Source organism: Calidris pugnax, unplaced genomic scaffold (assembly GCF_001431845.1).
Source record: "Calidris pugnax isolate Ruff unplaced genomic scaffold, ASM143184v1 scaffold70, whole genome shotgun sequence".
In the NCBI taxonomy this organism is placed as follows: Eukaryota; Metazoa; Chordata; class Aves; order Charadriiformes; family Scolopacidae; genus Calidris; species Calidris pugnax.
Genome location: NW_015090862.1, coordinates 10659273 through 10684032, shown reverse-complemented (window position 1 = coordinate 10684032; position 24760 = coordinate 10659273). Strand labels below are relative to the sequence as shown.

Genomic DNA, 24760 nt, shown 5'->3' with positions numbered 1-24760 from the left:
GCCAGCAAGAGAGATACCTACTTGCCATATCGTGATACGTTACAGAGAAGAACTATCATGGCAGAACTTGATGGCACTTCACTTGCCATATGGGATGTGTTCTGATGTCAGCTAAATTTATGCCATATGCTACAAAGCACAGTGTAGTGTCTGCCTATTTTGGAACACAAATAACTTGCTGACACTAAATGGAAAGTTCACTACAGGATTTACATCATCTTTGACCTAATTGTGACAGCCTAGGACAGAACTACTCAGGCTGCTCCCTGGGATTCCAGATTTTTTGGGTGATGCGTGTATTTAATGTCCAAACACATTACTCCATATTAGGAAAATTATCGCTGTAACCATTTTCAGGTACTAACATATGTAACATCCTATTCTGCATTTTGGTTGAGAAAAAGCAGGTCTGCATGAATTAAAAACAAAAAACAAGGAGAGACAGAGCCCCAAAGCAGGCGGAGTAATTGGGTAAATGTTGCCCACACATGTGTCTGACATGCAGATGTTTTTAAATGTCTCCACCCACATCCAGATGGGCACAGCAGGAATATATTATATGAAAAAAATGTGTTGGGAGTTGTGCAGCAACTAGAAAAAAAATATCAGAAGTTAAGTGTGAAAATCCTCCTGGCAGTGAAGTTTTGACCTGTCCCCATTTAACACAACAGCCCCAGATATTTGCTTTGGTAACAGCAGCACAGCAGTAGCAGACTAAAACATGATCAAATGGTTTGGCTGAGTTAAGCCTCAAGCAACCCCAAAGTATCTTATTAACTTTCCCATTAAACTTTTTGCTGCTCCACCGCCTTTAGATTTTACTTCCCCCGAAGCCTCAAACCTCCTATCCAGACAGCAGTTTTGCCATCTAATGATTTTCTTTGACAGCACATTATTTAGTTTGATTCTGCTTGTTAAGAGAAGCGCAAAGAATCAGAAGTGAAGCTGGACAACAGGAACTCACTGTCCTTGTAAATTCAAATGCTGCCAAGGAGAGAGTCTGAACAAGAATCTAAGAGGCAGAATTAGCGATGCAGCCCTACCTTACCAAGAATAAGAAAACAGATGAAAGTGATATCACGTTGTGGGGGGCAGGAGGGGAAGCTGAAATCTTGAAAAACCTGCCAACTTTGAGACAATAAATGAGCAAAACCAGCACCAGTTGGAAACGGATTCAGGCAAACCAGTCTCCTTATACTAACTCTTTGGTGCTCCCAGGCATAAAAGCAAAGATATCCACATCAGCAGAATGAAATGTTTATTTAGATGAGTTAAATGTAAAAACACTTGCCAAGTTATTTGCAGGCTGTGCCAAATATATGTCAGAACCCAACAGACTGATCTTATAGCACCAATTGTAGAGAATCACAATTTTGCTGTCTCTCTCAACAGCAGTTGACTAAATAACCATATTTTTCCAGGAAAGATTAGATGTCAATTTGTTTTCTTTTCCTGCTTGAACAGGAGTAGGAACAAAGCTGGGTGTCAGTTTCTGAGGAAGTCCCCCACCTCCCGCAGTCCCTTCAGAAGTAACCAACCTTTCCTTTCTGCGCCCAAAACAGTGCACAAAGAGAAAAAGCATTTTCAAATGTCCTTTCATTTCAAGGTATTGAATTTAAATTCAAATTTGTATCTTAATAAAATTATCCAACACTAAATTATCAAATATATACTTTAAAAAGGAGAAATCTTCCATTTGTGCAGAAATACATCAGCACAGTGGCCTAAAGGACATAAAGTGAAAATACCTAACGGCTTATGAGGTTAAGTTATAAATTAATTAAATTGCATGAGTCACAGCACAGGACACATCCTAAACATGTTTGGGTTTTTTCCTGAAGATCGCTCACACTGAAAAATATTTTTATGGAATTAGAAAATAATGACAAAAAAAAAAAAGGAACAGATGAGGCAAAGAAATTGCTTTTTCTTCCATCACTACTTCGTTTTTTCTAAAAACAGATTATTTACATTTCCAAGCATGTGATATCATGAATACTACAGAATACTAAACAAGAGACATTGAAGGCAGCTCTTTTAAATATACCTTTCAACTGTTCTTCACAAAATTGGAGCCTCTCTAGACCAAGTGAATGTTATGCATAGATATAGGGGACGCTGGAAAACCCACAGAACTCTGAGTCAGAATCTCATAAGCCTCTGAAAAACCCAGATCCCCATTAGATTCAGCACAACACTTAGAATAGACACAAAGGCTGCAATGGCCACAAACAGCAAAGGTTGCTGTAGACGTACCACCTAGAAAAGGCTCTGACACCCTCCAGGATGAAAACTTGTATTAGAAGAGGAGACATCACTAAGAATATTGCAAAAAGAAATGCATTATTTGGCAAGTGCTTCCAGAGTTTATAGAGGTATATCCTATTTTAAATGCACAGGGTAATTAACACTGTTGGATACCATTGTGAAGTACTATTGACAAATGCAGTCTCTTGAAGAGGAAAACTGTAAGGAATTCTTCTTCTATTTCAGAGGCAGCAGATGCATTGTGTGTTGGCACGACTGGTATTGGAACTGCAGTATACATAGAAGTCACATAAAACCCACTGCAAGGTCCAGATCATATATTACTGTTGCTGTAATCCGTGCACCAGTCTCCTGCCAAATGTGTCAAATTTTCCCCCATAATGGAGCTATTTTGCTCACTGTGCCATATCCTGCATTTTTGAGTCGCACACATTTTAGGCATTTAACAGAGCAACAACCACTTGCAGAGAAAGAAAACTAATTGCAATAACATATACATTCTACATAAAATTATTCTGTTCATAAAACTTAAGATTGCAATATTGCTTTGCTGATGAGACATGGGCAAAGCTGGCAAGCCTCAAATATTGTAACTCTGTTTTTACACCGTGTGAAGTCAATAGCATAACTCTAATAAATAATAATGAATCTATCTAGAAGTGTAGATACCCAGTAAAAACATACCAACAATCAATTCATTCAATCACCACATAAACTCATTCATCCCATACAAGACGACAGACATATACACTCACACCTGCCATTCTGGGCTGAATCTCATAAACCATCACATTTTCTCCTTAGCAGCGTTCATAAGACATAAGACTCAGAGAAGGAGTAAAATGAAATGGAAGGCTTCATCACACCCTGAAATACATATTAAAGGTTATAAAGCTGTAGCTAGTTTCATTAATTTTTACTTGTATAATAGAAGAGTGAGTGAATGTTATTGGCCTGGTGGACAACAAGTTTACCATGAGCCAGCAACGTGCCCGTGTGGCCAAGAAAGCCAATGGCATCCTGGCGTGCATCAAGAAGAGTGTGGCCAGCAGGTCGAGGGAAGTTATCCTGCCCTTCTACTCTGCCCTGGTGAGGCCCCATCTGGAGTACTGTGTCCACTTCACAGCAAAGGTACCATTTAGATTTACATACCTGGCATATTCCGCTGATGCACATATCCAAGGATTCAGTGTTGCAACGAGTACCATCTAGTACTTTTGGGGCAAGCTCCACAATCAAGTTCTTTCCCAGAGCTTGACATTTCAGGGCACACGGTGCAGTAGGATCATTATACACAGGGATCCACTCATAAAAATGTCCCTGGTATTTGACGTCATTGTAGGCTGAACACTGTTGTGCTCTGAAGTCACCAACATCTGAAGGGCAGTCCTAAAAACAAACCAAAGGAAATACTTTTTTTTAACAAGGGAATACTTTGCATTTACAATAAAGTTATCTGATGAATTACACAGAATTTATTCAGGGAGGCTTGGTTCATGAACTGATCTACTATGAAAAATATGCCATATTGTGAAGTTTTACTGTGTGTATTAAAACAATTTATGTTGCTTAATCCATTGCTTGCAGTGCAAGTAACAGAATATCACATATATTCCAGTAATAACAAGATAACTGATATGAGAGGAAAATTAAAAATGCTACTTTTTATGACACTGTGCTACATTTAAAGTCTGGTTCTGTAATAAGAATTAGCTTCTAAAGGAATCTATATATTTTAAGTGACTATAATGAGATGTCTGACATTTAATATTTCTCTTTTCAATAGCTTTTTCCACTTAAGGATTTCTGAGTGGTCTGCAGTTATTCATCAATTCATATGTCAAAGTAACGAAAGAGGTATTATTGCTACTTACACATAAAGAAATAAAAATTTGTCTAATTAATTGTTCAGTATTGCTCAGAAAGGGGACGAGAGCCTTAGGAGGACACACCAGAACTTTCAGTCTAATTACAGAATACCTTCATCTCATGGAAGCAGTAAGGCTTCCTTTGTTGAAATAAAATATACTTCAAATTGGTAACTACAGATTATATAGTTCCAGGTCTAATGAGACAGTTCCGTACCTCCTCCCACGGAGAGCCTCAACATATACAGCTGAAAGACCAAATATGAGAACTGTTTGAAATAAAATATTCTAAAATATCTTTTTCTACATAAAGCATTGCACCCAAACAATGATGTTAATATTAAACTACAGTGACAGGAAAGGAGATGAATACTGATTTACTCAAAAATAACTTTGGTAAAGTACTGACAAAGGAGTTAGTGTGTCAAACAATTTCTCACTAAAGCCTTCATTTGAAAGTATGTCCAGTGTCAAACAGTCCATATGCCAGACTGAAAGGATATTCTTCCAAGAATTCCAACTGCACATATAAGCCAGATGTGAGGCTGATTTTAACAAAGTTTTGTTTTCATTGGATATAAGACTGAAAGATTGTGATGTGTCAGCTGAACTCATGGAACTTATTACTAAGTATTAGTTAACAATACTAATCCTGAACAGAGCTTCAACCTTATCAGTGAACTGAACCTTCTCCGAAAAAAAGCTAACGAAATAGTAAGTGCATTACGCACTGGAGATTAAAAAAATACATGAGGAAGGTTTGCATTCCAGTCTGATGTCCTCAACAATGTTGTCCTGACACCATGTTGCTCATATGAATGTGGATGAGTTGGCACTGCATTAGTTTAATACTTCGTCAATGCCTCAATTTTCTTCACCATACAAACAGCAGCCTAGAAATTGTCTCTGGTGTATTTTTAGTCTGCATAAAATAAATTCAAAAATCAGTATTCTCTCTATTGATCAACATGTGGGGTTTTTGCAACTGCACAGCGAGCAATTCACTGAGCATTCCCAGCAACACTTTTCAACTCTGTCCAGTGCTACATGTTACAGTGAGAATAACTCAGAATGATGCTAATACATTTTGTATTATTTTTAATCTGGGATACTTCTGGTTTGAGACATATTATTTTAAATTATAAAATGATGGAATAAGACAAGGAGAAATTACAGTTACTGTAATTCTTTGAGAGTTGTACCTCTGCAAAATCCCACAAGTGAGAGCTTCTAAAAACATCAAGCAAATTCTGTTAGAAGCCACCCTTATTTACTGCAGTGTCACTCCCGAGAAATTCACCAAGTTAGCACTGGTGTAAACGAGAGCAGAATTTGGCTCTGACTTATCTGTCACCTCTCATTTTCCACAATAGCAAGTCTAAAAAGCAGAGAGGACTTCAGAGTTCATATGGATACCATATGGTTCCCTTCCACCGTTGCAAATAGAGGAGTAGCTAGGATAAAAATAACAAGTGGAAGTTAGATTCAGGTAAAGTTAGAAGCAATATTTCGGAGTAGTGTTATTCAGCCATGCACAGCTACATTTTCATCGCAAAGAATTAAAGAGCTATCTGTAAAATAGGCAGAGCGATGGCCTTGGGCTGAGTTTTGACAGGCTGTTGTTACAAGTCATTATCACTCGGTGTTGACGCAACGCCAAGATACAAACACCACAATGTCAGGATGTCAATCCATGGTTACTGTATGTTTCTCATTGATTCAACACAATGCAGCTCCTTCCTTCCACTCGCTTCCTGGCTGCTTGAGAGCAAGTGAATTCTCATCTCCCTATTCTGTTCTGGCATCTTCAAAGAACACACAGGGATCCTGGCAGCTCAATTCATATGCCAGCTCCACCTGCTTTATGTTTCAGCTCTGTTCAAAAGCAGGAGCATAAAAAGAGCATCACAAAGGAATATCAAAGGGATGAAATTATTGTCACTTGCATTATATCAGAATTTGGATGGCAATCAAGTTCAGATCCCTGTTTTCCTGGGAACAATAAATATTTGTATGAAGAAATGAGTTTATAATGTAAACAGAAAGACAACTAAGCACAGAAAGGAATGTAATCAAGACAACAAGAGGATATGTAAAATTCAGGTTAATTCCATTAGAGTGGGTTAGAAAAGGGAGAGGGAGTTTAAAGAAGAAAAGGAAAAAGGGGGGCAAGATGTGAGAGAGTCTGGCAAGAGTGAAACAGGCTCAGGAAGTGGGCAAGGCCACACTGTCAGACAATGATACATAGGGCCCAATCCTCATCCTGTTTGTATGACTTCTGGGTTTTAACCTGTTTCAGACATCAATTCATTCTATCATTCCCTCTCCCTCTCAATATTCCACATTTCTTCTTGTTTGTTAAATATTTTTGCTACTAATTTCAGTATTTTTCAGACTTCTTAATTTCAGCAATAGCTTTTGTTTTACACTCAATCCACTGAACCACAGCCAGGCCATTCGCAGGTTCATACACTACACAAGGAACTGAAGGCACATATATGAGGTCTAATACATGAAAACATTGGCAAAATAATCGCATCCAGATCTTGTAATGGAATGAAGTGTATTTACGACATGACTTATGAACATGTTATTAGACAGACAGATCTGAAAAAGATGCTTCAGACATGACTACCATGCAGGTTAGAAATGCATATATATATTCCCATTCTTTTTGTGACAGATGATTAAAAACTACTGCATTCAAGAGCTGGCTTCTTATGAAATGTATCATTTGAGTTTTGGCAGTGAGCATTCAGCCTTTGAAAACAAAGCTAACCTGGGAAATCTGTATCTTTGTAGGCAATGTTCATGTACAAAATATGAAGGTTGCATCAGACCCTGTGACTTCTGCCAACAATTACTCCACTGAAAAAAGCACAAAAGAGAAGGCAAGAAAATTCCCAGTAAAAATGATGACACCAAAGAAAGTCTAGCCCTTTGTCTAGCTTTATTCTTTGAATCTCATTTTGTTGAAACCTAGCCAAAACCGATGAAGTCATTGTTTTGTTTTCTTTCTGAAATTAGCTTCAGGTTCTATGTTTTTCCTACACAATTTTCAGGCCACTTAGTAAAATGAAGATACCTGAACTAGAAACCACCTTCACCACAAGATCCATATGCTGCATCAGCATTATAAATATAATAAATACATGAACAGATTAGAGAGAAACTATGCAACTCAAGGTGAAATATTATAGGACTAAAGTAGACACAGTTCAGCCAAGATTTTCTGAATGGGATAAATGAGCTGGTTAGAAGTGGATACTGGGACAGTAATCCGATTAATATGTTGAACAAGTGTGAGCATTATCTGCATATAATAAAAGTTTATAATGGAATTAAACATGGGGAAATGTGTTACAAAATAGTGTTTTTCCTTACTGTAGAAGAGTCACTCTGGCAAATGTGTAAGTGACTTTTTGGCACATAAGAATGTGAAATTTATGGGGAAATGGCCCAAATAACTTGTTCTATGAATAGGACCCTAAAGGATTATCTTAAACACTTCCATATAGTGCACATCATAGCATTAGAATGTAACAGTATATACAAAAATGGAAATATTAAAAAAGGGGGGTTAAGAAAGACTGAAAATCTCATTGAACAGCATGTAATAAATAGTTTATATAGTTTATTTCTCTAATGTTTCTATAAGAAAAGCTGAAAGCTTACACACTTTTAGGAAATCATGCATCTGGCATCTCAGTTATGATAGAAAGATAAGCAAGCTATACATATGCCTTAATCTCCGCAATTAGTTTGTTGCTAAGACCTTGAATTAATTTTTTGATTGAAATATCACTAATATTATTCTGGAAGTATGCTTGAGTTCAATGAACTTACTACTATTCTATTACAAATCCAGATGAAACCAATTTTCTGGTAAAATGATTCTTGTTCTTTTCATTAGAATGACACACATATTAAGTTGTGCTTCATTTGTACTCCCCAATATAGATGTTAGTGTTGTAATGTATCATGTAGCAAAATTACATTTGCAGACAACTTTACACAGTGTATATATACTGAATGTCTCATGTGGTTAACAATAATACCTACTAATATGGAAAGAAACTAGTATAAACGCTTAATTTTCAAACTAAAATTTTGCTCCAAAAGTGAGAAGCATTCATTAAAAATAATGCTTTGGGGAAAATTATATCATTTGAAACAAAACTGGCTTAGTAGTCCCAAATCTACATTAGGTATAAACTCCCATTTCAAGGTTAAGTCAGGTCTAATACTGAGTTTGAATTCAGTGACGCCAAATTCAAAGACCAACTGTATTAGCAGTGGAAATCTCACAAACTATATTTTTCTCAGGAGTTCTCCATTATCTGATCCATACTCTAGGAAAACCCTTCCTGAGAGATTCTGGCTGTATCTGAATTGAAATGGAAACCTGATCCCTTTCAGACATGCCCCAAAAGCAGAGCTGTAAAGGCAGCTTCCTGTCTGGAAATTAACATTTGAATCATCATAAATTCAAACAGATTCACATGCAAGACGCTTGCCACTTATCGCTTTAAAATAAGTCCTAAAGTTAAAAAACAGGCCCCAGTGACTTCAGAAAAACTCCCTGGGAGTTCAGAAAGGATATGGTAATCATCTTAATTTTCTCTATGCTGAAGCATAAAGTGCCTTCATTTCCATCAGATTTTTACTGTGTAATCCTTAAAACGGAAAGTGCCCACAATTGCTCTTACATATCCTAAAAACACATAGACCTCTGCTTACAGCAGAAAATATGCCTAAATTGAGCTCATCTTTCTCTTTTTTCTGTACACTGGGTAGTTTTCTAGTCCTTTTGGTAGAGGAACAGGGTATATTACGTTTACTTGTTTGTACTGTTGCACAGGAACTGTAGTGCATGGGATGAAGCAGAGATTTATTACTGTACACACTGCATACAGCTAGATACCTAGTTAAGGAATGTAGCAAATAGATTTTACAGTTTATTGCTTACATACTGGCTGGCTGCAATTTTAGCTTATCACACAGCTTTCAAAGGTTACGGTGGTTTTTGCATGTGGCATTTTTATTTATGAGTCAAGGACATTGTGCACAAAACTGCTAGGCCTTTTCTTCTGAAAGGGCAAGTGGCAGGGTTTGTCTTCAGAATCCAATTTTTACATGCACTGGGCCGGATTCATTAATCACTTCCACTGGCTTCTGCCAGCAGAAACTTAGGCTGTGAGCCGCTGTGGTGGAAAATCCATCCAACGCCGAGAAGTGGAGTGTTAGAGCAATTCAAGGTGCTAGCAAGCCTTGTTCTTGAAGAGGGCAGAAGCCAACTGGCACACAAGAAACTGTAGGCGTGGCAAAATGAAGAGTGGGAATGGCCAGTTCTCCCAGGAGATACCCTGGTTCAACATATTTACTGGGCAACTTCCAGTGTCAGGCCTCCTAAGGAGAACATGTCATACTTCACAGCTGCATGCTGCTGGCAGAAATCACAGGTTGGCAATGACATGAGTATCACCTGCTCTTGCCTGGGTATAATTCAACACAAGGGAACTGCAGGCCTCACCTTTTAAGGGGTATTTGTGTGAAAACTGTTGCCTTTCTCCCAGAGCCAGAAGCAGATTAATCAAATGCACTAAAGTTTAAGAAAAAAACCAAAACAATGCTTTTGCTTTAGTTACTTGTCTACCTTCTGTCTTTTCTGGAATGGGATTACACAATGTCATACTCTACTGTAAGGTAACCCCTGCAAGGAGGTGACTGGTGACCATAAACCATCCTGAATTACTGTGTTTGTACACATGATCTGTTGATCAGTGATATCACAAAGTCCTGCATGAGCTGCACATCTTGAAGAGACCACAGCATCTGGGGTGAAAGGCAATGGCTGTTTAAAGAGCACAAAGCATGACTACAAATCAGTTGAGCTTGAGTCATGAAGTATGCTGTATGAGACTGGTTCTTATAAAACATCTCTGTAAAAATAAAATGTGATTGCATCACAGGAACAGCAATTGTACAGTCAAAACTCCAGCTTTACATTCAGTCACGGAAATCATCTATGCCAGCGTACCTGAATAGGCATGCTTTTGCATAAAGATCTAGGCTTAGGCAAACAAAGGGAATATATTGAGTAATTATCCAATTTAATATTTGAAAGGGATACAGGCGGTTAACCTCTTTGCTCATGTGAAGAGTGCCACCATGTCATTAACGATCACAAATGATCAGGAGCTTGGTTTAACGCTTCATCTGAAAGACAGCACCCCCAGGAAAAGCACTTGCTAGTTTAAGATGAGAACTGATTTGTTAATCCTCCAAAATGTGTAACTTTCCTAATAAATGATATAAAACATTCTGAATCACAATTGGCACTATTATTTCAAACGAAAATATCCATTTGGGAAGCCTAAATCTGAGACCTTGTGGTGTCATGCAGACTGAAATATTTTAAAATGGTAATAATGATGGAAAGAAAATTATGCACCATAAGGTTTTAAACAAGAAGCAGCATTTCTTAAACTTTAACACATTGTTTGAATAAGTAAAATAGGATTAAAGGCCAGACTCACATTACTACTGCAGGTTTTGTATCGAATATTCCGACCTTCACAATTCCTGAAAAACAGAATAAAAATGGTTATACGGCATCACACCAAAACACAACCCTGCCTGTTTTACAGCTAGTTATTCTCTTGAAAATTGGACTTTTATTGCTACTGCCTGACCATAATTTGGACTCAAAACATAAGGTTTAAATACAAAAGGGATCTGGGGACTCAACAGGTTACACTGCTGTCTCTCTTCAGCAAAGAACGTGTGGCTTTCTCTGTAAGCCCAATTTACTGCAAACGTTATGAAAAACACATTTATTTTATGAAAAAGATTTCACAAATCATCCCTAAGCCTGATCTATGCTGACCACAGCAAAGCTACTTCTAATTCACAGGATGTAACCCAAAGGAAAAGAGGATCAGAAAAACTAAGCAATCCTTTAATCAAGCATAAGGCTAACGAGCATTAATTTTTCTTTCTCCCATTTTCTTTAGGAAAGAAAAAACAGCCTCAAACCTTTCTTTTCTCCCCAAACCCATTGCAATACTGTTGAAAAACAGCATGTAGTTTTACTGACCCAAAGCCACGAGAGCAGAATTCATAATTTTAAATGAAGTATCACTCTCAGGGCCAGTGTGCATTTCTAAGGTGCCCAATGCATATAAATCCTGAAACCCAAGCAATTCCAATCCTCAGCAAAGTCTGTTGTTAGTCGCTGAAGTAACAGGCATATAATAAAGTCATGATTATTTATTGTGGTCTCATAAATATGGTGGGTGAGTTTCACACTTTTTTCAGGGACACAGTTGGGCAAACTTCTTGCTAACTAATGGGCACTTTTGCACAGGGTAAGATACTCTTCTTTTTATGAATGGCAAAATCAGGCCCTTGAAAGAACGGAAAACATATTTAAAATGACTTGACAGGAAGTTATAATTAGCAATGTCTCTCAAAATCAGGAATAGTGTTTTGGAATAATCCCTTCATATCAAAAAGACTTGCCTTACACTGAAGAATGCATGAATGTATAGCTAGCGATTCACAGCTCTTGAACTAAATTTCCCACTTTTTGCATGAAAATTGATTGCAAATATTAAGAAATTCTTTAATATGTGTGAGGGATTGAAGGATATCAGTTGAAAAGGAAAAAGCCATGGATGCCTGGAGCAAGAGTTCACCCAGCTCAGCTGAAGGTACAACTCTCCAAGCTAAAGATATTACATGTCTCAAATTTCCAATCTTTTGCAAGAATGATTGCATCACAACGTGCAAGTTAAAAATGTTTATGGTACACACAAATGTGAAAACTTTGTTTCACAATTGCGCATTTCCTGGACATTACAACAACAATAAAACACAGAAAAAAAAAACCCTTTTTTTTAAACTACACATTTGTTAAGGTATGGAAAACATATGTTTTTCACAGGGGAACACATTAAAAATATTAATAAAACCACAGTGGAATTTATATTGCTACAATTTATTGAGCTCGTTTCACAGTCCCTAACACACTGGTAGAATATCATGGCTTCTTGCTGGAAATACTACTTTTCTCAAAGATCTTTGTGCATTTAGCACTGAAAGAAACAGGCAGTGTTTTAATCAATCATCTTTAGCTATGTACTTCATACAGTTTATACTTAACTGGCATATCACACTACAAGCATTCCTTAAGAAAAATTTACTTCCTGAGTGATATCGCATTTAACTTAAAAAATCTCAACAAAATAGAAATTTAAACATAATCAGCAGTTGTAAAAATGCTTAAGATTAATTCAAGTAAAGCAAGCAATTATGGATACCAGCACAGACAGCTTCTAAGCTGGTTGGGATCTCTTCTCGCCTGACTACAGGCCTCTCACATTACTCATACTCTTAGGATTGCAGCAACGAGCCCTGCGTTAGTCCAGCTTTACTCTGAGGTAAACTGTTTTCACCGCATACGCTGGGCTCTTCAAGCTACACTAAGGCTTATCCACCAAAACATATGGCCACCAGGACCACTGCGTAAAAAGAACTGGCAGAAGAAAAGTTTCCTAACAGAAAGCAGCATTCGCTACATCTACATGTGGAGTAAGTCACTTGTTTTTTTTACTACAGGCAAGACATGGAGGAGCTTGCACTTGAACATTATTTAAAATAGTGCTAATGCAGGTTGAAATAATTTGTATGCAGGTTAGCTCACCATTCGCTTCGTATGACACTGACGGGGACTTCTCTCAATATTTGACCATACTAAATAAATCATTCTTGTTATTCTACAAACATATTTAATAACATGCTAAAGTTCTATCAGTGTTGAAGGCTAAGATATTTATCTAATATATCACAAAAATATATTAAAAGCAGTATTTGATAACGCTTCTGTACAGAGCCCTTGGTTCCAGAAACGGAAGCAACAAGGCTTCTCCACAGCCACCAGCAGAGGATAGGAGATATGGCAGAGCTGCAGCAGAACAAATGCACTGAAGCATGTGGCTCACCTGCCATTTAAACACCTCCTCAGGGAGTAGGAGGCTCCCCCGCCACAGGTCCGTGAGCAATCACTCCAGGCCCCCCAGGCATCCCAGGAGCCTTCTTTATCTTCATCAGAGCGGGTAATTCTGGAAGTCTGAAAAAAAAAAAAAACCAGAAGATGGAGAAAAAAATATAAATAATTTCATTGGTACATGTTTTACTGCTTGGCATTAATAGTACCAAGTATATTGCTTGGCTGCTTATTTACAGTATCTCAAATTTATTTACTATTTTAATATATAATAATTACATGGGAAAGGAAGCAGAGTCTTTCAAGATACAGTGTATTTGACACATTGCCTTCTGCCAAAGCACTGACAGCTGTCATTCTCAGTATCTGTCTGTCCAACACGCTGTGCAGGAACTACACATCTCAAGCATCCAGACCAGGCATAACGTTCTGAGCAGGCTGCTGGGCTTCCAAAAATCCTGACTAGGGGAGTTTCATATCCAGAAGTAACGAGAGGACTAAAATATCTTTTTACCTCCTTAAGTCTGCCTGCACTCAGCAATAGTACAGAAAATTAAGCACCTTAAATATTTTGTAAAGAGCATGCCCAGAATTGCAATCAGGGAAGCAAATTAAGAATACAGCTTCATTACAAAAAGTGCTATTAATTTGAAAGAGAGTCTGGAAAAAATCTTAAAGAGTGATTTTCAGGCTACAGCAATCAAACTCTGATTTAAGCTTAAACCTACTTACAAAGGCTTCAAAAACATTATTACCAGACACCATAAATACAAAAATTAAAGATGTGACAAAACCCAAAGTTCTGCTTGACCCTTTAAAAATCATATTTTTTCACTTGCATTTTATCCTGTTTAAAAAAAATTGACATTTCCCAGAGAAAAGTTTCAAAATATTTTACAACATGGCAGCTTAACACAGTAGTTCAATATTAATAAGTAATATGAATCAAATTACTCAAAAATGTTTGCTCTAAGAGAAGAATTTTGGGTTTATTATTTTCCTTATGAAGAAAGCATAGGAAAATGAAATTCAGGTTTTGCCCAAGTGTTTCTTTGTCTTCACTGTAATTGTTCAGCAGCTGTTCCATTTACATCTGTCATACCTTCATTCCTCTGTCCCTGCAACCTTTAAAATTTCTCTCTTAAAAAAACACACACAGATTTTTATAACAAAACATTAAACATAATGATCCCCCGAGAGTTGTCAGACATATGATAGGCCTGTTATCATAAAGAAATTAAGATTTTTAGAACCCTAAATTACACCCAGGCTGAGATGGAAACACCAATTTCGCTAATCACTGTGGTGATAGAGTTTGCATATAAACTACTACAAACATAATAATGTAACAGCTATTAACATCATTATGAAAGTCACATTGTGGCTAAAAATGAGGCAGTGAGTCAACTCGAGTGACAGAGAATATTGACTGATATTTACTCTGCCACAATATAATGAATGAAAGAACATGAAAGGTTCATGCAAGCTTTACTGAAACAACTGTTTATTCAGCCAACTTTTTATTCCCATTGACTTCAGAGGGCATCTAAGCAGACCTGAGAGAGATAAACAGAGGCACTACATTCACATTACAATTTTATTCTCGACAGCATAGGAAGGCCCAACTTAATCAGAATCTTTACTATATTTCAGGATCTTCACTACTCCTCTCACAAAACACATGCACAGAAGGACAAGTGCAACCAAATGTCAGCAAACATAAGGCAAAGAGATAAAATCATAACTAAACAAACTGCATCCATGTAAACATTCAAGCCTTCATAAGTGCCAAAAAACCCCCAAATGCTTAAAATGCTAACAAGATTTTCATGAACTACTAGATCCAGAGAAGTGCAAAAGATCGTAATACTAAACCAGATGAACACACTTTAATCCATATTTTCTTTAAGAAATAAGTAAGCTCATGAGAATCAGACTCAGTCCTATTTTCTTCCAAAACGCTTCACAGAAGTTATTTAAAAGCAAGGGATATGCAATTAAAATCTTATGGTAGGGAAAAAAATACATAATTCTCCTTAAATTCGACAGTACAGATAAAGTCAGATCATCTTCAGCCATGAAGAAAGGCAACTCATAAAAGCCTACTAAGCTTGAAGTGAAAATGGCAAACAACAAAAACAAAGCTGTTTTCAAAATAGCACCATACAAGGAATACAGCTCAATACCATGCTGTGTAGGCTAAGTGACTTTCTCCTAAATGCTATAGTAAGAAAAAGAAGAAAAAAGATAATCACATGCCACAGAACTTGAGGGAACTGGCCTGTTCCTGTGAACGATGCATTCACATTACAGTTGTAACTATTGAACAAGCATCATTTTAGAAACCCAGATGGCAAATGGTTAATGTTAGCTACACTTAAGCAGAACTAATGACTACTCAAACACATTTTAAAGGCATTAATAAGAGTAGGCAGATTTAGTACAATAGCACTATTTCCCATAGTTAAGCAGCTAACAGAAACGTCAGCAATTTCCAGACTTTTCCATTCCTTCTTCAAAAAACTTGAGCTTGTGAAAAAAATTTTGTTAATTAGAGGATAAGCCATCTCCGTTTGGACACTAAACTGCAAAAGTTGGTCTAAACACATCAGCAGCTCCTTGACTTCCTTGCTCCCCCAAGTTTACAAATTTTACAAACACTTACTGTAAAGCTTTAAAAGTGTTCTTAGGCCAATCTACCATTCCAGAAACGATAAAGCCCAGCTCTGCCAAGATCCCCAAGAAATTTTCGCGCTGGCGCTGGGTTTACTTTACATCAGAAGCCAACTCTGAAATGTCTGACACTGAAAATGGAACCAACTGCCTTCAATCTTGAACAAAAAGAGCTCAGCACTTCCCAACAAATCACTCAGCACATGAAATAAGTCAAGATGAACAAAAGAGTCACTTCTTTCAAATTTATGAGAGCAAAATTAAAGTTTGTCCTCTGTAACCCCAAGGCAAATAATTGTTTTTTAATATGTTGAGAAATTATTACACTTATGCTATTAAGAAAGCAATACATAGCACTCTCTCTTTTAGAATAACTAGTTTCTTTTGACAAAGCACTGACAATGCCTAAAATAATCCTAACTTCATCATTGTATTAAAACCAGCCAAGATATTAACAGACAGAATGTCATCTAAAGCCCTAAACAATGTCCAGTTGTTCACTTACCAAACTGCTTTGATAAAAGCCATTGTTCTGAACTGTATCTAGTTAAAAAGCTGTAAATACTAGAATGATCAAAGCAGAAGTTTATGCCAACAAAGCCTTCTTCATAATCATTGACTAATTCAGTGCCCACAGTGTTGATTTAAACTCCAGCTAGTTCAAACTATTTGTCCCATGGGAAAGAGTTAAAAGCAGCTTGCACTGGCTCAGTAATTTACTAGCAAAATAATATTGATTTACTAGCTGTCTGGTTTCATAAACTCTACATGTTACAATTGTCTACATCATCGTACCAAGTTGAAGTAAAATTAAGAAGAGATCATCAACATCATGATTTAAACCAACAAAGCCTTAGAAGCTCATTTAGGAATTAAATCAAGAGCTAATTGCAATTGGGCACAAAAGTGTATTATTGTACCTCAGGATTGCATTCATGGTTTGCTTCTTAACTTCAACTTCTCATGTTTTAATTGTCTTCAGTCATAATTCTAATACGGTTCAGGAGTGAAACTTTGCTGAACCAAACTAAAATGGAAGCGTTTTTCCTTTAGTGGTTTAATTTTGCAACAGATGAAGTGCAACACATACATTAAGCTTATTCATTTTGAAAGTATGTATGTACTTACACATACATACATGTGTGCATACATGCACATGGGTGCCCATGATGTAACATGAAAGAGTAGAGCCCCAAGTACTGTAGTGAATCCAGATAAAATAACTTAAAAGAGTTATAAACCCAACCTAGATGATTTCCTGCCCTTTACACAGAACTGGATGGCAAAAGGCGTCACACTTCCACTGGATCCAGCTTCACTAGCTGCAGTTGTATCCACTCCAAAAGCGTCACATGTGAACGGAGGGTTAGATGCAAGCATTGCATTCAAAGCAGTATTTAAGCACCTATACAATGTTCTCTGCAGCAATTAATCCAGCTTCTGCAGAAATTAATCCACTTACACAATAAAAAGGTAGTTTCAAAAAATTTCATCCCTATCTACGTATCCAATCTGTAATTCGTTTTGAGAGAAAAAAAAAAAAAAAAGAGTAATACATGACACTGTGCATAGGCCTGGGCAAGAACCACTTGAATTAGAGGATGGGGAAAATAAACAAACTTGGTGACACAGGCAGAGTCTCAAAGACTAAGATGACATTATGCCAAGGTTTCCTCAAGGCCTGAGGCCCAGTAACGTGCAATCTGAGTCTCTGCTGACAACCCTTAACTGACAGAGACAGCCTTGTACATGGAGAATTTTACTGAAAGTGTGGCACTGGTAGATTTGGACAGGGAGGAAAGTATTAGTGCCAGTTTCCTGTCTTCTGTCCAGGGCTCTGTTTTGCTTCTGTCACATATGGGCACATACCGTAACACCATGTTCTGCAAATTATTTGTGTGTGTGTGTTTTCAGGCCATACTTGCCTTGCAATGTACTCCTGAAAGTAACTGAGTATAGCAGAAGTGGGCACTGAGGTAAAATAAATGAAATCCAGATGTTACCAGGGCTGATCATTAATCTAAAATGAGGAGATTTTTACTGTCACTTGTAACACCCAGTAAATAACAACAGCCACATTGACACACATTACAAAAAATCAAACACAGTGCTGTTATATGGAGAAAAACGATTATTTGGCCAAACTTTTGTTTGGCTGTTATGAAGGATGACATAATTGTCTTGAATTTGGTCATGCAGACTTCAAAGGAGATGTGGTGCCAGAGAATGAAGGTCAGTTTATGCAGTTTTATTATTATTCAGACATCCATTACATAAGGCTTGGATATGTAAATGTTTAGCATTCAGTGTAACAAAGATTCAGCTTCTCAACAGAAATGCTCTGATACCTTACATGTTTGTTTTCCATAGTTTTTTAGCATACATTTTTGTTTTAAATACAAACGCAAGCCAAGTATATAGCACTTAGCACATGAGAATTATCATAACAGAATATGTTATGACAGAAATGCAGAGACCCAACACTCAGATTCATCTGACAGAGTACCTAAGTGACAGTCCCTCTGCCATGTATGTATCCCAACACAAACTAGCCCAAACTTGCCCTGTGACATGCCCCTGAGCACTTCCCCAGAGCAGGGTGCCCAGCTCTACCAGGTTCTAGAAGAGATTCAATGCAACTTGTAAGCAGCATCTACAAATGCAGACCATGCCTAGGGCCAGACAGATTTATAAAATGCCCTACTCAAACGGGTTAGAGTGATCATAGAATCATAGAATCATTGAGGTTGGAAGAGACCCTTGGGATCATCGAGTCCAACCATCTACCCTACTCTACAAAGTCCTCCCCTACACCATGTCCCTCAGTACCGCATCTAAACGTCCCTTAAACACAGCCAGGGACGGTGACTCAACCACCTCCCTGGGCAGCCTGTTCCAATGCCCAACCACTCTCTCTGTGAAGAATTCCTTCCTAATGTTCAATCTAAACCTCCCCTGTTGGAGCTTGAAGCCGTTCCCTCTCGTTCTCTTGTTAATTACCTGTGAGAAGAGACCAGCACCAACCTCTCTACAGTGTCCTTTCAAGTAGCTGTAGAGAGTGATGAGGTCTCCCCTCAGCCTCCTCTTCCTCATACTGAACAGCCCCAGCTCCTTCAGCCGCTCTTCGTATGATTTGTTTCCCAGGCCCTCCACTAGTTTGGTTGCCCTCCTCTGCACTCGCTCCAGCACCTCGATATCTCTCTTGTATTGAGGTGCCCAAAAACTGGACACAATACTCGAGGTGTGGCCTCGCCAGTGCCGAGTACAGGGGCATAATCACCTCCCTACTTGGCTCACAAAATAAGACTTTGTCATAACAAGTAAGTATTAGTAATGCAGGAATGCATACCAACGTATCTGCCCCTATGTCAGTGCAGTGCTCTTTGTTTTTTCTCATGGCTTCTTATCGAAGTGGTTTGTGTTAATTCAAAAAGGCATGCCAAACTCCAAAAGAGAATCCCCATAAGGAGTTACATTGGCACAGCTATATCATATTGCTATTTAATAACACATTGCATATAACTAAATTTCTCCATGCAGAAATTAGATTCTTCAGATTAAATTCATCCAAGTGAAAGAACCTATTGAAGGGTATAAACACCACTTCAGTCCCACTGAAGGCCTAAATTAAGCAATACCCAAAGCTCAGTACTGGCCCTTCTCCCAGGAGTGAATTTCATCCTTGATGGTATTTTGAACAGAGATGAAGCATTTCCTTTTTATTGCTTCTTCCCACTCTCACAACCCATAAATACTATTAACACTATCCTGACTTCCAGAGTCTTCCAAAGCACAAGGTTACGTTGCTGTTCGCTAATCTTCATGCACAGTGCTGCACTATGCCATTTTCTTCTCCTCATTCCTACAACAGCTCCAAACAGAGGTAGCACAAGGAATTATGGCACTGAAGGGAAAATACCCTGCCTGAGTAGCTCTGTGATGCATTTCCCAGATTCTTCTTTCCAGACACTGCACTTGGTGGAAAAGGTATCAAATTGCACTGTTGACTGTATCCCTGCACAGAGTGCATAACTGAAAGAACAAGTATTTACCTGCAGATAATCACTGGATATGCCATTCAGCCTCTGAACTGTATCCTTCGCTTTTAACTCTGGCTGTTATGTCTGTGGCTTTGCAACAAACTACACTAGAAATCTCTTGCCCTGTTAAGGTCACATACAAAAATGATTTACACCTCTGTTTGGTACAATCTAAGTAAGGTGTAGAATGCAGGTTACAGATTTAGGAAAACACTATTTCAGTTGTGGCAGAAACTAAATAGAAGAACAGTCAAAACTTATTTCCAGACAAATAAGAATTATTAATGAGCTCCTGCATCACCTGATTTTAGCAGAAAAACTTCCACTTGTTTCATTAGGACAGATTTCAAGACATTTCCTGATATATTTCTACTATTGCTGGGTGCATTTTAATATTACCTAGCTGTGCACTGTATATGTCATTAAGTTTAATAAATCTTTTACTTATATGTACAAAAGTAAATCATATATTTTCCTGTATGTTAAAAAGAACATATCTGGAATTATAAAATCCTGGAGAAAAAACAATGCATCATTATTTCAGTCTGATAAAAAACACCTGGGAGTAAATGCAGCTATTTTAAGCAGATGTTTAGAAGTAATTAGTTTTAATATTACTAACGCTATGTCAGTCATATTCACTATTCCTTGCACTTGGCCATGCCACTCCGTAGGAGTGTCTGTGCACTAGGAACAGACTGCAAAACGGAATCTGTGCCTGGTAAGAAAAAGAGCATTTCAGAAACACAAGCTGGTAAAGCTCAGTGACAGACCAGGAGAATCACCAGCCAGGAACGAGCCAAAAGGCAAATGATGGACTTGCTCAGCTACATGAAAGAATGCATCTGGGAGCTCAGATGTAGTTTAGAGCTCTCAGTGTTAAATTCTGCAATATATTTTCATTCTACAGCAGTTTTGAATAAATTTGAATTCAAGTTTTGGAAAATAAAGCATGCAAAAGAGTCACACACAGGAAATATTTACAGCGTAATTCATTCTGATACTAAACTGAAGGCGAATCCCAGCATGTTTTTCAGTATTATACTGCATCCAGATTTTCCATTGTCAGTGCGTTGCAAAATTTCATATTGACAACACAGGCCTGCACTGCAGGAGTTGTCAGGACAAAGTTGGAGGTTTTGGCAGGTGGAGCAGGGATACTTGAGGCTTTTGGCATCCAGGAAGGGATGAAATGTTGCTTTGCTGTTTGGCACCTATGAGCTAGCTGAGGCTTTTGGCACTGAAAAGAGTCTGTATCACCTTCTTCCTTCTTTGTGAGCAGTAACAGAGGGAACATGGAATTTGTGGGCATGGAGAAGGAATCGTGGTTCCCTCCCTAACAACTCCATGCAGAAGGCAACTGCACTAGTACGCTCAACTTCTGTGGCTATTTCTGCATCTAACAGCTAAGGACTGCACCTACATGTTCCTGCTATAAGGAATCAGCACTGAAATAGTTAAAGCATAATTAAGTTTCTATTTTTAAATTTCTGAGTTAACTGCATAGTTTAGATGAGTTTAAAAAAAACAACACCAATTCCAGTTTTACTCAGTGCTGACAGGTTTTGAAGTCCCAGGGGTACATTTTTATTTCATTACTGAGTTTTACAAGAGGAGCGCTCGCCTCTGTCTTCTCCTCTGGACAACAGCAATCTGTTCTATTTTCTTGGGTGATATTCCGTAATTTACTATTTTGACAGATAAATGTCTAGCAAAGAAAGAAATCCTTTTTAAAACCCTGATAAGCATGTCCTGCAAATACACATCACTGACAATGCGCCTAAAAATCCAGACTTAGTTGCCCAGGTTTTGATTCATGCTTTCCCAACTAGAGCCTTACTAGCTCTGTATCTGCCTTATCTATAATGGTAAATATTATTCCACATTCACCAGTATTAGAGCAGAGACAAGACCTTGGGTCCTGAGAACAGGGAGGAAGTCTAATAACTAACTTTGGTGATATCCAAACAGTCAGGCAAGAAGTTCATGCTTCTCTAATGCTTTTAGGTCCAGTCATCCAGGACAGCTGACCAGGATCAAGAATATGAAAAACTACTCCCTGAATTTCCAGCATTTCATTGTCTTCCAAGATTTAAAAGTACATGTGAATACGTAGCTGGAAATATATAAATTTGAACTCTCAAAATATATCCATTCCTCTGAATCTGCCCCATCTGAAATGGAAACTACACTGAGAAATACTTAGCATCACTCCAATTCTCTCCATTTCTGAGTGGTCTGGAGAATTATAACTTAAAGATTTGCACGTGTAGCTGGCAAACAACTCAAAAGCCACAGACCTTGGGAAACGCACAGAGGTTCTGAAAGGGAATATAACCAAGAAAGCTATATAAATTGTAGCACTTTTTGCCCACTTTCTCAGTAGCCAGCCTGAGGCAAACACTTGCCAGGGCTTGGAAGAGAGATAAAGGCAGAATTTTAAAATAAGCAAAAAAGAAGGAATGGGATGCTTTAAAAAGTTCATAAGAAACGTGATGTTTCTTTTTAGCATATTGTTGATTACATTAACATTCCCAATGAACTACTTAAAAGTTATTTCCTAGTAAGTATAAAAAAAATTTTTAAATTATTATCAATTACACAATATTCTCCACAATATGGTATTATTAAATACAAGGTCCTGGTATTTGGTTGTGCAAAGAAATCTGGTCACAGACATAATAAGAACATTTTCATTTTCAGATGACAAATACAATACACATCTTAATAAGTTAGGATTGCAGCTGTTAAGGCTAGGTACTGTTATGTCCATTTCACAGAAGAGAACCTGACCTCAGGAAGGAGCAGGATAGGGTGCATTATGTGAGTTGCACAGCTGAGAATTACATCTCAGTTTCCAAAGTCAAATTTTAGTGCCCCTTATAGAGCTTTTCCACCTCCTATTAAGCAATTATAAATATTGTCCTTTCTACTGTGCGTATCTACAGTAGGTACAAAGTACGAAGGGGAAAACAATCTTCAGGACATTTTGATATGTAAATTATCTCTAGGTCTACTTATAAGTCTGCATTAACAGCATTCCATATATTTCCTGGAGTCCATAAAAGTAGTAAGAATTCATGCAAGCTTTACCAAATGCTTATTCAAAATTTGCACCTGGATACACTGGGTTTTTCCACCTTCACACTGCACACCACATGTTCCTCATCCAGCATAAACAGTGTGACGGGTCAGCCAGAGTCCAATGTGCAGAATTCCTCAGGTGAATAATAGAAAAAGAAATTCCAATTTCTGGGAAATATATCTGGGATTATTTTTTTGAATTACTTTATTAAATATATTTGCAAACATTCAAATAAAGGCTTTTAAATACTTTACCATGCAATTTTTAAAACTAGTCTCAAAAGTTAAAAACTGCATCACTTCAGCACATGCAGTGGAAAGAGAAGAGCAACACTGATAAAAGGATGAGCGTTATGCCTGTGACAAAGAACAGGGTTTCCATCAGCTTCCAAAGATCAGAGTGGCACATTGGTTCCACTGTCAATATGCAAAATCTTTCCTGGTGAGGGTTATTTTTAAGTTTTTTTTTTCCATATGAAATTGCAATCATACTTCCGTGACTACATATTTTTGAATGCTTTTAAATCATGCTTTCCTTGTAAAAAAACAGTACAAAAAACCCCAAAACATTTCTCCTAAGGGTCAGGTACCTATCCCAGACTCGTCTCCTCTTGATACAATACCTTTGCCAGCTTAGGACCTCCTCATTTTATTCTTGACCTGTTCATTTGCTGGAGACCCGCTTGATAGTAGTGGAGGAAGTCATTCCAGGGTAAGGAGCGCTATGGCCAGGTATGCTATGAATTACTGAAGCTCTAGATTAAAACTAATCAACAAGGTAGTTTAAATGCATAGTTTACAAGTAGGAGAAAAGTGACAGGGGAGAGAGCACAGGGTGGGACTTCTTGTCTTCCAGCATACAGGTAAGATGTAAGAACATGGAGAAGAACAGACCCTGACACAAAGCCAGAAGCTGTTACCACAATCACCATCAAATTTCACTCGCATTGATTTTTGGTGGTCCTGGTGGTATTTGCCCAAATTAACACTGCAAACCCTAAAGTATAAGCAAGACTGTTTTCCTTACATGGCATATGCACATACAATCTGAGTACACTTGGATCCTAGACTGTACAACAGAATGATATAATGGTATCTACTTGTTCCTTCAACCTTATAATTTACTGTATTATGCTAAATTTGTTGAAGGGTTGATTTGCCAAGACTCTTGTGTACAAGACTTACAGACAGGCTATGGGAAAGTAAATAAAGACAAAGAGGGAGCATAGGCATTTAAAACTACTTATACGTTACATATTATTTACCTCACAGTTTATAATGCCATATACAGGCTTTATCACATCACAATGATAAATTATGTATCTAAAGCAATATTCTAGAAGCAACCACTTCAAAATACACAAGTCCTTGACATTTATGTACAGTACCCCTATACACATGCCTTTGAAAGAAAATTCATGTTTTCTCTCTCTAATTGGTTACAACTTTTTTTTTTTACTTTTCTAAGATTTTTACAGGATTTACAACGAAAAGTCCCACTGAAACAAATCCTTTTACTCAGAAAAAAAAAAAATGACTACACCTCTAACTTTTAAAAGAGCCCCAATACAGATCATATATTTTTAAAAATTGTTTAAAATAATTTTCCTGACTTTAGACACTGTCTGCCAAGTTCCAGCTAGAAGCAAAATTTTATGGCGAACTGCCAAACCTATGAATAAAAGGAGTTTATAGAGGAAATACTGACAGAAGAATAAACTGTAGCAAGAGCAGCCAGTATAGAAAAGTCTTTCCTGTGCATTTTGTCTATCCATAATCTGCAATATTCATAACCCTGGATATTGGGATATTGCACT

At 37.6% G+C, this 24760-nt stretch overlaps 1 protein-coding gene across 8 annotated transcripts in view; it reads right to left on the bottom strand.

Moving 5' to 3' along the window:
- Positions 1–24760, bottom strand: part of ADAMTSL3 (ADAMTS like 3) — a 188699-nt gene that overhangs the window by 88824 nt on the left and 75115 nt on the right. For all 8 annotated transcript variants that reach the window (XR_001412367.1, XM_014944716.1, XM_014944717.1 and 5 more), the window contains exons 4-6: positions 13142–13269; positions 10676–10721; positions 3421–3657 (exon numbers count right to left, since the gene is read on the bottom strand). Coding sequence is in view for 7 of the 8 variants with exons in the window: in XM_014944716.1 (XP_014800202.1) it covers positions 3421–3657; positions 10676–10721; positions 13142–13269 (411 nt within the window). In the remaining variant the exon portion in view is untranslated. The remainder of the gene's footprint in view (positions 1–3420; positions 3658–10675; positions 10722–13141; positions 13270–24760) is intronic.